The sequence below is a fragment of the Balaenoptera borealis genome (genome assembly GCF_965194805.1).
Source record: "Balaenoptera borealis genome assembly, chromosome: 14".
Classification (NCBI taxonomy): domain Eukaryota; kingdom Metazoa; phylum Chordata; class Mammalia; order Artiodactyla; family Balaenopteridae; genus Balaenoptera; species Balaenoptera borealis.
In genome coordinates, this window is record NC_138875.1 from 40,098,165 (window position 1) to 40,112,711 (window position 14,547).

The window sequence follows — 14,547 nt, forward strand, 5'->3', positions numbered from 1 at the left end:
ACCAAAGGCATCCACCTCTCCTGATGGACTTCCAAGTTCTCATGGCAAGAAGGGGAAATATTTTTAAAAGGGGAAGTTGTCATTTTTTCCTTCAATCAAGCTGGCCCTGGCTGCATTTGGAGCCTATGTACGAATCTGAAGCTTTTGCAGTCTTTAAAAGATCCTGTGAAGTAAACAGGATGGCCAGAACGTGCGCTAGGGCCTACTACTCTGTCTGTCCTATGTGAGAGACACTTTGCACTTGGTTCGTCCCGCTTGGCGGCTCCCACCTGCCCAATGTTCTTCTCTCTTGCTGCTCCGTGCGTCCCAGGGTGGAGGTGCCTCACACTGAGGCTGGGCCTTCCCCGTTCTTTCTCGCTGTCTGGCAGCTGCCTCAGTGTCCCTCTCTGTATTTGCCTACTGTCACCTGCTCTCTCCTTTTTACACCCTCCCCGGTCTGCCACGTGCCCTCACTCCCTGGCTCTGTTGACCTGCTGTCCCGCATGGCCTGACTCCAGGGCTCGGGCTCCACCTCCTCTCCAGCCAGAGGGAAGTGCATTTCCCTCATCGTACCTGCTCCTGGCACAGGCTGTGTGTGTGTTTCTCAGGGCAGAGTTGCTTAGGCCTCATACTGGTTTCCTAGGTTTGCCATAACAAAGCATCACAAACTCAGGGGTTCCAAACAAAGGAAATTTATTCTCTCACCGTTTGAGAGACTAGAAGTCTAATATCAAGGTGTCGGCAGGGCCATGCTCTTTCTGAAGACTCGAGGGGAGGATCTTTCCTTGCCTCGTCCTCGCATCTGGTAGTTGCAGGCAGTCCTTCATGTTCCTTGGCTTGTAAACGCTTCCCTCCAATTTCTGCCTCCATCATCACACGGTGTTCTGTTCTGTGTGTCTTCCTGTGTGTCTTCTGTGTTCCCATGGCATTCCCCTCTCTGGGTCTATGTCCAAACTTCTCTCTTCTTAGAAGGATATCAGCCAGTGGAGTAGGACCCACCTTAATCCAGGATGATTTTATCTTAACTTGATCATGTCTGCAAAGACCCTATTTCCAAATAAGGTCACATTCTGGGGTTCTGGGTAGGCATGGATTTTGAAGTTTGTACTCCATCCAGTACAAACCCCTGGAACAGGGCTTTTCCTGTGGAGGTCTCTGCTTTCCAAAGCACAAAGGCACAGCTGTCCTCCTGGGTTCAGGCATCACTTTGCCCCATGGGCCCCATTGCCCCCTACCACACTCAGGGCTGGAGACGCATCCGGCACAGCCCCCCAGGCCTTCCTCACTTCCAACTCTCCTGCCAAAGCCCGCTCTCCCTCACTGCAGCCAGCCTTCATTGGCTTCCTTCACTCTCGAGGCTTTCAAATAAGACTGGGTATGAAGGACTCTCAAGTATGGAGAGCCCTTAAAGGAATCCAGGGCTCTTTGCCAACAGAAGGACACTGCTTCATGACGTTGATGCTTCAACGTCATGAAGCAGTGTCCTAAGATCCCCACTCTGACCCAGTGGGCCTCCAGGCCATCCACCCGTCTGTAGGAATCTGCGGGCTGAGCCATTGGTTTCACTCACTCTTTCTCTGTTATGAGAATAGGAGATTTAACTTCCTACAGACAGGCACCAGCCCACAGCGAAGGGTGAGCAGGGCCTGGTGGAAGGGCACTGGACCCTGGCAGAGCAGGGGAGCTGTGGCGCCAGCTGGGCCGCCTGCCAGCCATGTAGGCACCCAACCTCTCTCCACTTGTGCCACTCAGATTAACAAGTGCTGCAGACTCAGCTGGCTTGTGTTTTCCAGCTGATCAAATGAAACCCATCTCTACACACCCCAAAGGGTGCCAAGAGGGAAACAAAGCCGCTAACACGGAGTGAGCACGTATGGAAAACCCTACCTTTGAGACTGTTCATTAAATGTATTTGGTTTGAAATGATGTGAAAGAAGGCATCCCAGCCCCACCTCCGTGGAGGTTGTCAGATTCTTCTTCCACGTCGAGGTAGGCGGAACGTGGTCAGAAGGAAGTTAGTAAATGAACCAGAGAGCGAGGATCTCTGAATTTCCTAGGCAAAGTGGGGCTTCTTTCCCCCCAGAAGTTAAAGAACAAGATGTGAGAATTATTAACATTATTCAGAATCTGGCTGAGACAGAAAAATGGCAAGCCACCCTGTGGAGAAAGTCACATTGGACACAGTAATGTTTACATATGCAACGTATTACAGGACACAAATAACGCTCCAGAGAGCTCCTCTTACCTCAATCCCTTCTTTGTTTAAGGCATATTCATCAAAATTCAAAATGGCTATCTTAATCGTTCTTGGAGGGGGCAGTACCGTCAGACCAATATTAATAGCATTGCTCCTCTTGGAATCCAGGACGATGATCTCCTGCTTTTTTCCATCTGCAGCAGTTTTCTTGTGATAAAATAAGGAGAATTCAAGATTAATGCATCATCTTTGGTCCTCTATTAAAAGCAAACTCACAGCTTACTTAGACATGAAGACAAATGCCCTCAGTTTAGCTCAGGGAAGGACTAGCTACCTCTCAGCACAGCAGAGATCAGGGATTAGTTCCAAGAGGTCGCCAAGAGCAGGGCAGCAATGGAACTTCGCGAGCCAGACACGTTACAAAATAAAATTGATTTGCCTTCAACTGGGAAAAATGTGATATTTTGCAAGGAAAAAAAAAAAAAAACCTGTTTTTTTCCATAGAAGCAGTGGAAACAAAACTCAAACCTCTCAGAGTTCCCTTCCTGCAGGCTGCAAGGTGTCGGAATGTGCCTTGGTTGGCCCTGGAGCGTGTGGTGTGTGCCCAGAGATGGAGAAAGCTGGTCCGCGCACTGAGGAGACGGGAGCCAGAGGGGAATCCTGCAACGCTGGCCGGTCAGTCCTTCTGCATCTCAGGGGCTCCTCTCATCATTCCAACATCCTCCGACCCGACACCTGAGCACTTCCGCCTCTCCTGCTACACTCAGCCATCTGGGCAGCTGCCCAGTGGGTGGGTGAAGAGGAGTGAGGGATAAACTAGCCAAGAGGCCGAGGGGGGGACCATGTCCCCACAGAGCCCTGATGTATGTGGCCTCCCTGCTGGCCTGACATCCTCGGGGCAGTCCCTGCGGCCAGCCCCGGGCTGGCACACGGCCAGAAGCCAGGAAGTGTGTGAGGTGCTGAGCCAATGCTCACCTCTGCCCAGAGCTGTGACAAGGCCCCCAGCTTTCCCCTTAAGCTCTCGGGAAGCCAAGGGCGGGTGGCACCCGGACAGGTGGAGTGGGGCCGGTCAGCAAGCTCCCTGTGCTGCGCCGCTTCCCCTGAGGCCACAGGGCTGGGAGGATGATGATTTTGATTCATGAAACAAGCCTGGGGTAACGAGGATGGGTAAGACCCGTCCAGCACAGTGATGGGGTGTGCTCACCGTGTGAGGGGCCCAGCTGTGGGGTAACTAACTCACCTGGTGGTGGAGAGGGTTAGGGTCTGGAGAAGCTGCCACCTGAGCTGGACCCTCAAGACCGTCTAGGACTAGCCTGGGGCTGGGAGAGAATACAAGCAGAGGAGAAGTGCCTTTGTCTAGTTCCAGGGAACTGCCAGGGATGAAGCTGGAGGTTTGGGGGCCATATGGGGGAGCTCCATGAATCAGCTGCTCAGAACCCCCCTGCAGGCAGGCCCCAGCTGAGCAGCTCATAGCTGCTCAATATCGGCCTCCTGTGCTGAGGCCTCAGCCTCTCCTCTGAGGAAGGGAACAAGGCTGGGCCTGGGAGCAGCTGAGCCGCCCAGGGAAGCTGATCGCTGTAGCACGGGAGGTTGGGAGCTGGCAAGGAAAAACGGCTGCGGGCCCTTAAGTCCTACTGAGCCCTTCCAAACTCAATTGCTAACATTCTATTTTAGGTCCTTAAATATGCATTTGGGAATAAATTACAATTTCTTCACGAAGAAAATAAGCGAAAGCATCCCAGCTGTTTGGCCGCCTGGTAGCCAAGAGGAACAATTCCTGTGGGTGTGCTCGTCGGCTTGGAACTGTGAGCTCCCAGGGCCACGCGGCATAAATGCGCCCTCACTCTGTAGGGCAAGCTTGTCTTCTATATATTTAAGCAAATAAGCTTATCAGGAGCCCCTGAAATTTAGCTGAAATCTACTTTAAAATATTATTTTGTGTATAGAAGACTAAGAAGGAATGAGAAAAGGTTTGACAAAATGCTGATTACAGGCGATGAAGACAGATGTGATGACTTGCGATGCCCATGTTGGGGTGCGGGGTGTCCACCCCTCCAGGTGCTGCAGGGAACCTGCCCAACATCCGTTCCCTCTTCCCTGCTCACCAACAGGGACTTGACTTTTTTCAGGCTGGTAATATGTCGGTGAAATCAGTCACCTCCCTGGACGCTTGGCAGGTAAGGCTGGCAGTTTGGGTTTTTGTTTTCCTGATTAAAAAGAGATAGACCCAGTGAGCCATGCCTTTTGCCTTTCCTCCTTCTTCCTGCCTAGAATGTGGACGTGAGGCCCAGAGAGACAGCCGTGAGACATCTCATGAGCATAACGAATGAAGCCACATGGACGGCAGCATGGAAGACGGAAGAAGCCTGGGACCCGGCATTGGAGAGGCAACTACCCACAGCCAGGATCCAGCGCAGGAAGCATATATGGGCAGGCAGGGGTTCCCTGGAAATCATTAGCCCTTAGCCCCCCATCTATAGAGTCCCCGTCATTCTAGGAGTCTGCAGAGATGCCTGAGCACGTCCAGCCCAACTGCAGCCTTTGTGCAAATGAGAAAAAGATGCCCACCTCCAGGGAGACACAGCCCCATGGCAAACAGCTTGAGAGGGAAGCGCCACTCAGATTTCAGCCCTCCCCCCTCAGCCAGCGTCCACATGCAGCAAGCAACCCACACAGACTCAGGGGTGGCTCTGAGCCTGAGATGTCCTTGCCCCCATTCTCAGTAGAATTCAGTTCACACCAACGGACACACCCACACCCACACACCCCACAAGTCGGGAAGAAGCAAGCCGCTGGGCATCCTGAGATAATGGGGAAGCTATCTCCACAAACGACGTTACATGTTTTCAGAGCACTTCCAACCGCTTCGCAAAGGAAGGAATAAGAATTAAAGTCATATCTGAAATTGAACTGTTAAATCTCTGGATTTTATCCAAGAGGTATTTTAAATGCTCTTCTTCATAATTAAAACAGACTCCACTGGATGCTACTGACCCCTCAAGTGCCTTGGTGGCTGTCCTGCCTGACACGAGGGGTGGGTCACGCGGGCTTGTCCAACTCTCTCCTCCCCTCCCCTCCCACAACAAACTGGAGCAGCGCCTGCAAGAACAAGCCAAAGTTCTCCGTGCCCGGAAGCATGCGTCCTGCCTAGGGATTAGCCGTCATCAATTCTGATCCACTTCAATCCTCTTTCAGGGTCAAAGCCCAGACCAGCAAGAGTGACCTTCACTACGTCCTTCTCCTGGTCCTGTGTCTGAGTCACTGTCACCCATCCTCTTCCACAAAGCCTCTCATGCCCCGTCCTTCATTCCCGCCACCTGCACCCTGAGCCTGACCCCGGTGCCAGCCTCCCAGGGCAGCCCACCACGGGCCTCCTGCTTCCAGCCTCTTCTCACCCCCAGTCCATTCATCCTACTCTTGCTAAGAGTCTTTCTCAGGCACCCATCTGCTTATTGCACTTCTTTGATCAGACAGTCTGTGACTGTCCATTGTTTGAAATGAGAAAAATAGGAAATTGGTCAATGATAGAAAGAGGAGGTAAAGCAGATAAGACAGAGTGTTCCTTGCAGAGGAGGTTAGGAAATGTTAAATGACCCTCTAAAGGCATCTGGAAAGGAAGGGCTAAGATGTGATGGGGCAAAGGTGGAACAGGGTTGGGAGGATGACAGGAGGTGATACTTCTAGGCAGGAGATGAGAAAGTTGTTTTGCATTTTACTTGAGCCCAGACCCATCCCAAAAAACAACACACAAACAAGGAAACAAAGTGCCCAAACCTCCTGAAATATCAATACAGGCCCTACTTGAAGGAACTGACAAAATTTTCTTGAGAGCAAAAGAAGATGTGCATAAATGAGAAACATCATGTTCCTGGATAGGAGGCCTCAATGTTGTAAGGATGTTCATTATCTCTCATCATAGAATTTATATATAAGTCAGATATATATATATCTTAAATGATTCTAATCAAATTCCAACCAGATTTTTTTGGAATTAAAAAATATCCTAGAGTTACTATGAAAGAATATATGTGTAAAAAATCTGCAAGTAGAAATATATATAATATCTACCCAATTAGCTCTAAAAACTTATTATAACACTGATATAATTAATGTGTAGCACTGGCACTAAACAGCTACAATGATAGAACAGAATAGAATGAAAGTACAGAAGAAGCTCTCATACAGTGATCCAGAGCATTCCAACAAGAGCACAAGATCAGTGAGTCACAATCCATTATGAAAGCCCAATTCTAATATGGAACCAAAGAAAGTAACTTTAAGCCAAAAAACTCAACATGGTAGGTAAACATCATGACAGACTGGATTGACTGACATCTTCCTTCTTTAAAAACAAAGTCAGCAGAAAGCAAGAACACAGGCTGTGTGGGAATGGCCAAGGGTCATCATGGTTGGAGTATGCCACACCCCATGAGACCCCTCTGCTGATTGGTTTCTCAAGATGTTATCAGTGATGGTCCACGACAGCAAACCCTGAGCAGGAAAAGAGGTTGAGAAGCAAGCTCAGTCCTTCAACTGTCTCCTTCTGGTTGGCAGGGTATCTTCCCACATTTATTTATTTTTTGCCTTTCTTTGATACAGATCTCATTTCCTTAAACGAACATTTCCTGAGTGCCTGTTAGGTGCCTACGTCTTGAATGGGGACATTTTTCACGGAGACCAACAAAAACGTGGGGGGCCACGATGCCACCGGCAGCAATGGTCAGTCCTGGGACCACAGGAAATAAGCGTTTCTTCCTCAATTCTTTGATAAAAGGTCAATCAGTCAAACCTCTGCCCTCAGGTCTCAAGAACTCACAGTGCGGAAAGGATGCTGAGGGAGGCTCCTGTGGGTGGGGCTTCAGGCACAGGATGCTGGACTAGGGGGCTGCTGGAAGTGAAAATGGGAACAACTGTCTCTGGGGCAAGAGAGTTGCCCCAGCAACAGAGTGGAAGTGAGCAGAGTGGGGGGAAGCAGGGTGGGGATGTCTTTGAACATGTAATTTCCCCAAGTACATCCAGAAGTTCTCAAGGTAAAAGAGGAACTTACTTCTTGAAGGGGCAGGGGGCACTCTAGGAAGAGGCCAGGCTCTGATTTGCTTCCAGAAAGCCTAGTGAAGCTGAACTTCTGACCGAACGAGGCAGCGACACCCAGAACCTCCTTCAAAACAACAACTATCAGGGAGCCTCCAACCTGCCAACAGTTGCCTTTCCAGAAATATTGTCTCTGGAGAAATGCTTCAGGCTTGCATGGAATGGAGGGCTTCTGTCTGTTTTTGACTTGGCCAAGAAGATTGCAGGGAGTCGGGAGATGGTGTAACAGCCAAAAGGGTGAGAGACCGAGGTTACCCTCTATGGCAAGAGATGCTGTCAAGGCCAGCAGAGACCTCTTAGAGAGAAGGGGCAGGAAGGAAGTCACCAAAGCAGTTCAGCTCTTCTCTCCCAAGCTGTCCAAGAGGGCTGAGGGTCCAGTTCCAGGAGGCAGAAGTGAGCCCCTCCAGGAGGAAGCTTCAAACAGGCAGTGCCCAAGACCACAAGACTTACAGAATTTCTAAGAAGCATAGAGGAGGTACTCAATTTAAGCAGTGAGTGCTAACTACCAAGGCTTAGGGGTAAGGGCTGTGACTTTCCCTTGTAGCCCTAGATTCACCTGGTGGTCAGCTCCCTGGGTGGGGGCCGTCTCTCTAGAACCAACCAGCTCCAAGAGGTTGGGCCCTGCAAACTCAGCCACTCCAAGGGGCAGAAAGTCACATACGACAGGAATATTTTTTAGAACAGTTAAACCACCTATTCAGGTCTTCTCAGGGGGACTGTGGGGCAACGCGAATCCTGATACAGAGATGGATGACCACAGGCCTCGCAGGGAGGAGACATGCAAGTCAGGTTTTTGGATGGAACAAAGTATTGCCTCCAAGAACAAGTCTTTTAGAATCTGCAAGTAAAGAGACAAACTTGATTCTGAATGGTTATGGGGTGGGTGACCGCCAGGTAAGAGTGACCACAACCTGATAGCATTCAATATCCTGAGGACGAGACCATTACTCCCCCTCATAATCATTCAGTTTTGGAAAAGAGAAGGGTGAATATTCAGGCAGCAGTTAGGAAAAAGTGGAAAGGAAAACTTTAATGCTAAATAGTAGTCATTAAGCTTAGAGGCTAATTTAAGATCTCACATTGGAATCTCGGGAAAGTCACGTGAGACAAAGGCTAAGACAATCAATAGCACAAAAAATTACTGACCTGTTAACACAGCACAAAAGCACATTCTCCCCTGTTGCACTGGGTCTACAGAACAACCCTGGGAGGTCAGGCACACAGGATCAGGCCTGGTTTCTTTCTTTTTTCCCCCCCATAATCAAAAACAGGCTCAGAGAGGTTGACCGACTTGCTCAAGGTCACACAGTTAGAGGTAGAGTCCAGACCAAATGAAATTTAAAATTTCAGTAGCAAACCATACAGATCATTGAGGAGAAAGAGAGAGGTTTTTTTTTTTTTTTTTAAAGTGACAAGATTTAAAAATCCCCAAGGGAAGAGCACGAGGAAGTGTTCAGAGCATGAGCTTGAAAGTAGCCAAAACAAAACGGAATCCAAGGATGACACAAACAGATTCAGGAGGCCTGAAGGGTAACTGCAGATATCCAGAGCATCAAGTCACCCAGGTGGGTCAGCTGGGGTCTGACCCATTCACAGCCTGGAGACCTTGCCAAGTCACTGAATCTCTCTGTGTCTCGTGTCCTCACTGGGACCCGATCTCACAGGGTTTGTTGTGAGGATGAAAGGAGACAATGGATGTAAATCAGTGAGAACAAGGCTTGGCCCCTGGTAAGCACAACAGAAGTGTCTGCTGGGACTATTAGAAGAGTATTACTGGTATTGATACATGTATTCAGGACAATACCTGGAAAATAGTGCTTTCTAAGAATTAGCTCTTAGCTTTTTTCACTACCAATGACTCCTTTTTTTTATCATTTTAACCTAATAACATTGTATTTAAAAATATATGGTTTACCAATGTGTATTTTTCATAACTAATGCATCTACCACGCTCACTGATCAAAGGCACCTACATAAACAGGAGTGTCAGATCAGACCAGTGTCCCCACCCTGAATAGTGATAGTTGCAGGAGACAGTGCAGGGACTTGATACTCAATTTAGCCTGCAGAGCTGCTTCCCGGGGACATGGGCAACTTGCCTGGGGCTTCCTGAATGAATGAAAAGAGCTTATGGATGCTCATTAGAGTCTGTGCAGACCCCCAGGCACATGGACAGTGCCTGGTGTGGGAAGTAGATCTAGTAAATGAGCCGTGGCACACCATGATAAAGACGGCCAAGGTCCAGAGAAGGGCCACCGTGAAGGCATAAAATTCCACATGGGAGGAGAGGACAAAATGAGCAGAGTAGGGAGGGGAGCACGAGCAAAGACTGTGGAGGCTCACAGTCTGGGCAAGTGGATAGGGCTTTGCCTTCCAAAGTTTTCTGAAATGTTGACATGGAGAATCACTGCTTTGAATTTTTAAAGAGTAATTTTACTAGACACAAAGGATGCAGTTTTTAAAAAGTGGTTATTCAGCGCACAGAACTTGTCATCCCAGAGGGTGCTGTGACTGAAAATAGAAACTCAGCTAAGGACATGATTTATTAAGAGAACTCAGAGTCTTGGAGAAAACTGCTAAGTTTGAGAGCATTTCCATGAAAGGCGACTGACCTCTCAAAACGCTTGTCAGCATCACTGTCACAGACCCTGGGGCTGGCTCAGCAAGGCATGAGTTCTAGAAATGGTAAATCATTCCTCCTCGTTCCCCGCTAACTGCCAAAAGAGTGACGCCACAGGATATTTTCAAAACTGTCCACTGAGAAAGTGACAATGACAGTGATGCCACGATACAGATGTCATAAAGATGTGACTGCTATGGAATTTTCCTAAGTCCTGTAACGCGGGAGAAGGCCATATACATGGGAAAGCATTAAGGCAAAAGACAACAACAACATCCAAAAGCCAAACATACCCCACATCCAAAAGCCAAAGAAACCTAAATAAAAGCTGAAAAACCTTTAGTTAGGAATAGAGTTTCTGAGGACCTGGCCAGAATAGACTTGTTTATTGGTAAGTTTAATTTTAATTTCCCATATTTGTTCTCAGAGTCTTTTACAGCAGAGGCCAACTGTAAAACAGTTGCATTTCCAATGTTAATGTAGTTTATCTAGTACCCTAACCAGGACACTTTTGAGAGGGGAAGGGAGTACTCTTAATAATTATGCTGGGACCTCCACACACACCAGGATCATCCTGGATACACTAGGGTGTGTGATCACCCCAGATAAGCCCCAAAGTTGGGTTTGGAATTTCCAGGGAGAATTCAGGTTTTCTGAGGGTGCTGTTCAATAAAATAACATACTTTCTTATGACCTGAACTTGAATATAAGGTAGGAAGATTTTCCTCTCTTCTCAGGAGAATAAAATGGAGGTGGACGTGGGGGGCCAGTGAAGGAGTCAATGTGGAAAGTGATGGTGGGAACAATGCCCCCCTCAATGGTGCCTCAATTTTTCACTTTAAATCAATGGTTCCCAACTTTGGCTGAGGACCCGGGGGAGATTTTCAAAATAACCCAGGCCAGGGCTTACCTCAGACCAATAAATCATCATCTCTGAATTTTCTTAAAGAGTCACTGCTAATAGTTTCTGATATATTTTGAAACTTCAAGGTAAATAAAGTTGAACAAATTTCTCCAAATCCATTCCGGAGCCCCCTCCCCTTAATAAAGCAATGAACCCAGGTGAGTAAGACAGCAATGAGTCCCCAAAGGGGAAATCAGGTCCCTTCTTCCTTCTGTGCCCCTCTTCCACTCCATACCTTTTGTGGTCTCTCTGGATCTGGGAGTATAACAGCTGCTCTTTGGGGGCAAGAGGGAATTGGCTGCCCTGGATTAGGCACAGGGGTGGAAGGCCACTTCCTGGGGCTCCTCAGGGTGATGTCAAGTCCATGGAGGGTACCTCCCCACCCCCCAGGGGCTTTCTGCCCTGACATCCTACTCTAGGGTCATTTTAACCACCTCTTATGCCATTCTCCACATCGTAGACCAGCAGAAGAAACACAACATGATGAAATTTAGTGCAGGATTTATGTCTTTTTCCTCAAAATATAATTAAAATCATCTTACTAAAAAGCTATATAGAGAGATTGGTTCAGGATGGTGGCGTAGAAGGAAGTGCTCTTACTCTCTCTTGCGAGAACAAAAGAATCACAACTAATTGCTGAACAATCATCGACAGGAAGATACTGGAACGCACAAAAAAAGACATCCAAAGACAAAGGAGAAGTCACAATGAGATGGTAGGAGGGGCAAAATCACAATAAAATCAAATCCCATAACTGCTGGGTGGGTGACCCACAAACCGGAGAACACTTATACCACAGAAGTCGACCCACTGGAGTGAAGGTTCTCAGCCCCACGTCAGGCTTCCCAACCAGGGGGTCTGGCAACAGGAGGAGGAAATCCTAGAGAATCAGACTTTGAAGGCTAGAGGGATTTGATTACAGGACTTCGACAGGACTGGGGGAAACAGAGACTCCACTCTTGGAGGGCACACACAAAGCAGTGTGTGCAACGGGACTCAGGGGAAGGAGCAGTGACCCCATAGGAGACTGAACCAGACCTACCTGCTAGTGTTGGAGGGTCTCCTGCAGAGGCGGGGGGTGGGGGGGCGCTGTGGCTCACTGTGAGGAAAAGGACACTGGCAGCAGAAGTTGTGGGAAGTACTCCTTGGCGTGAGCCCTCCCAGAGTCTGCCACCCCACCAAAGAGCCCAGGTAGGCTCCAGTGTTGGGTCACCTCAGGCCAAACAACCAACAGGGAGGGAAGGCAGCCCCACCCATGAGCAGACAAGCGGATTAAAGTTTTACTGAGCTCTGCCCACCAGAGCAACACCCAGCTCTACCCACCACCAGTCCCTCCCATCAGGAAACTTGCACAAGCCTTGTAGATAGCCTCACCCACCAGAGGGCAGACAGCAGAAGCAAGAAGAACTACAATCCTGCAGCCTGTGGAACAAAAACCACATTCACAGAAAGATAAACAAGATGAAAAGACAGAAGGCTATGTACCAGATCAAGGAACAAGATAAAACCCCAGGAAAACAACTAAATGAAGTGGAGATAGGCAACCTTCCAAAAAAAAATTCAGAATAATGATAGTGAAGATGATGCAGGATCCCGGAAAAAGAATGGAGGCAAAGATTAAGAATATGTAAGAAATGTTTAAAAAAGACCTAGAAGAATTAAAGAATAAACAAACAGAGATGAACAATACAATAACTGAAATGAAAAATACACTAGAAGGAATCAATAGCAGAATAACTGAGGCAGAAGAACGGATAAGTGACCTGGAAGACAGAATGGTGGAATTCACTGCCGTGGAACAGAATAAAGTAAAAATAATGCAAAGAAACGAAGAGAGTCTAAGAGACCTCTGGGACAACATTAAATGCAACAACATTCGCATTATAGGGGTTCCAGAATGAGAAGAGAGAGAGAAACGACCTGAGAAAATATTTGAAGAGATTATAGTCGAAAACTTCCCTAACATGGGAAAGGAAATAGCCAGCCAAGTCCAGGAAGCACAGAGAGTCCCATACAGGTTAAACCCAAGGAGAAACACACCAAGACACATAGTAATCAAACTGACAAAAATTATAAAGACAAAGAAAAATTATTGAAAGCAGCAAGGGAAAAACGACAAATAACATACAAGAGAACTCCCATATGGTTAACAGCTGATTTCTCAGCAGAAACTCTACAAGCCAGAAGGGAGTGGCATGACATATTTAAAGTGATGAAAGGGAAGAACCTACAGCCAAGATTACTCTACCCGGCAAGGATCTCATTCAGATTTGACAGAGAAATCAAAAGCTTTACAGACAAGCAAAAGCGAAGAGAATTCAGCACCACCAAACCAGCTCTACAACAAATGCTAAAGGAACTTCTCTAAGTGGGAAACACAAGAGAAGAAGAGGACCTACAAAAACAAACCAATAACAATTAAGAAAATGGTCATAGGAACATACATATTAATAATTACCTTAAACGTGAATGGATTAAATGCTCCAACCAAAAGACACAGGCTCGCTGAATGGATACAAAAACAAGACCCATATATATGCTGTTGACAAGAGACCCACTTCAGACCTAGGGACACATACAGACTGAAAGTGAGGGGATGGAAAAAGATATTCCATGCAAATGGAAATCAAAAGAAAGCTGGAGTAGCACTACTCATATCAGATAAAATAGACTTTAAAATAAAGAATGTTACAAGAGACAAGGAAGGACACTATATAATGATCAAGGGATCAATTCAAGGAGAAGGTATAACAATTTTAAATATATATGCACCCAATATAGGAGCACCTCAATACATAAGGCAACTGCTAACAGCTAAAAAAGAGGAAATCGACAGTAACACAATAATAGTGGGGAACTTTAAGGCCTCAGTTACACCAATGGACAGATCATACAATAGAAAAGTAATAAGGAAACACAAGCTTTAAATGACACAATAGAGCAGAGATATTTAATTGATATTTACAGGACATTCCATCCGAAAACAGCAGATTACACTTTCTTTTCAAGTGCGCAGGGAACATTCTCCAGGATAGATCACATCTTGGGTCACAAGTCAAGCCTCAGTAAATTTAAGAAAATTAAAATCATATCAAGCATCTTTTCTGACCACAACGCTATGAGATTAGAAATGAATTACAGGGAAAGAAACGTAAAAAACACAAACACATGGAGGCTAAACAATACATTACTAAATAACAAAGAGATCACTGAAGAAATCAAAGAGAAAATTAAAAAATACCTAGAGACAAATGACAATGAATACACGACAATCCAAAACCTACGGGATGCAACAAAAGCAGTTCTAAGAGGGAAGTTTATAGCAATACAAGCCTACCTTGAGAAAGACGAAAAATCTCAAATAAACAATCTAACCTTATGCCTAATGGAGAAAGCAAGAAGAACTACAAAGAGAAAGAAGAACAAACAAAGCCCAAAGTTAATAGAAGGAAAGAAATCATAAAGATCAGAGCAGAAACAAATGAAATAGAAACAAAGAAAACAATAGCAAACATCAATAAAACTAAAAGCTGGTTCTTTAAGAAGATAAACAAAATTGATAAGCCATTAGCCACACTCATCAAGAAAAAGAGGGAGAGGATTCAAATCAATAAAATTAGAAATGAAAAAGCAGAAGTTACAACAGACACCGCAGAAATACAAAGCATCCTAAGAGACTACTACAAGCAACTCTATGCCAATAAAATGGACAACCTGGAAGAAATGGACAAATTCTTAGAGAGGTATAACCTTCCA

General features: G+C 46.6%; 1 protein-coding gene across 12 annotated transcripts in view; it reads right to left on the reverse strand.

Annotated features, from left to right (window-relative positions):
• FHOD3 (formin homology 2 domain containing 3) overlaps positions 1 to 14,547 on the reverse strand; it is a 491,067-nt gene that overhangs the window by 52,396 nt on the left and 424,124 nt on the right. For all 12 annotated transcript variants that reach the window (XM_082354165.1, XM_082354171.1, XM_082354169.1 and 9 more), the window contains one exon: positions 2,225 to 2,383. In XM_082354165.1, the coding sequence (XP_082210291.1) occupies positions 2,225 to 2,383 (159 nt within the window). The remainder of the gene's footprint in view (positions 1 to 2,224; positions 2,384 to 14,547) is intronic.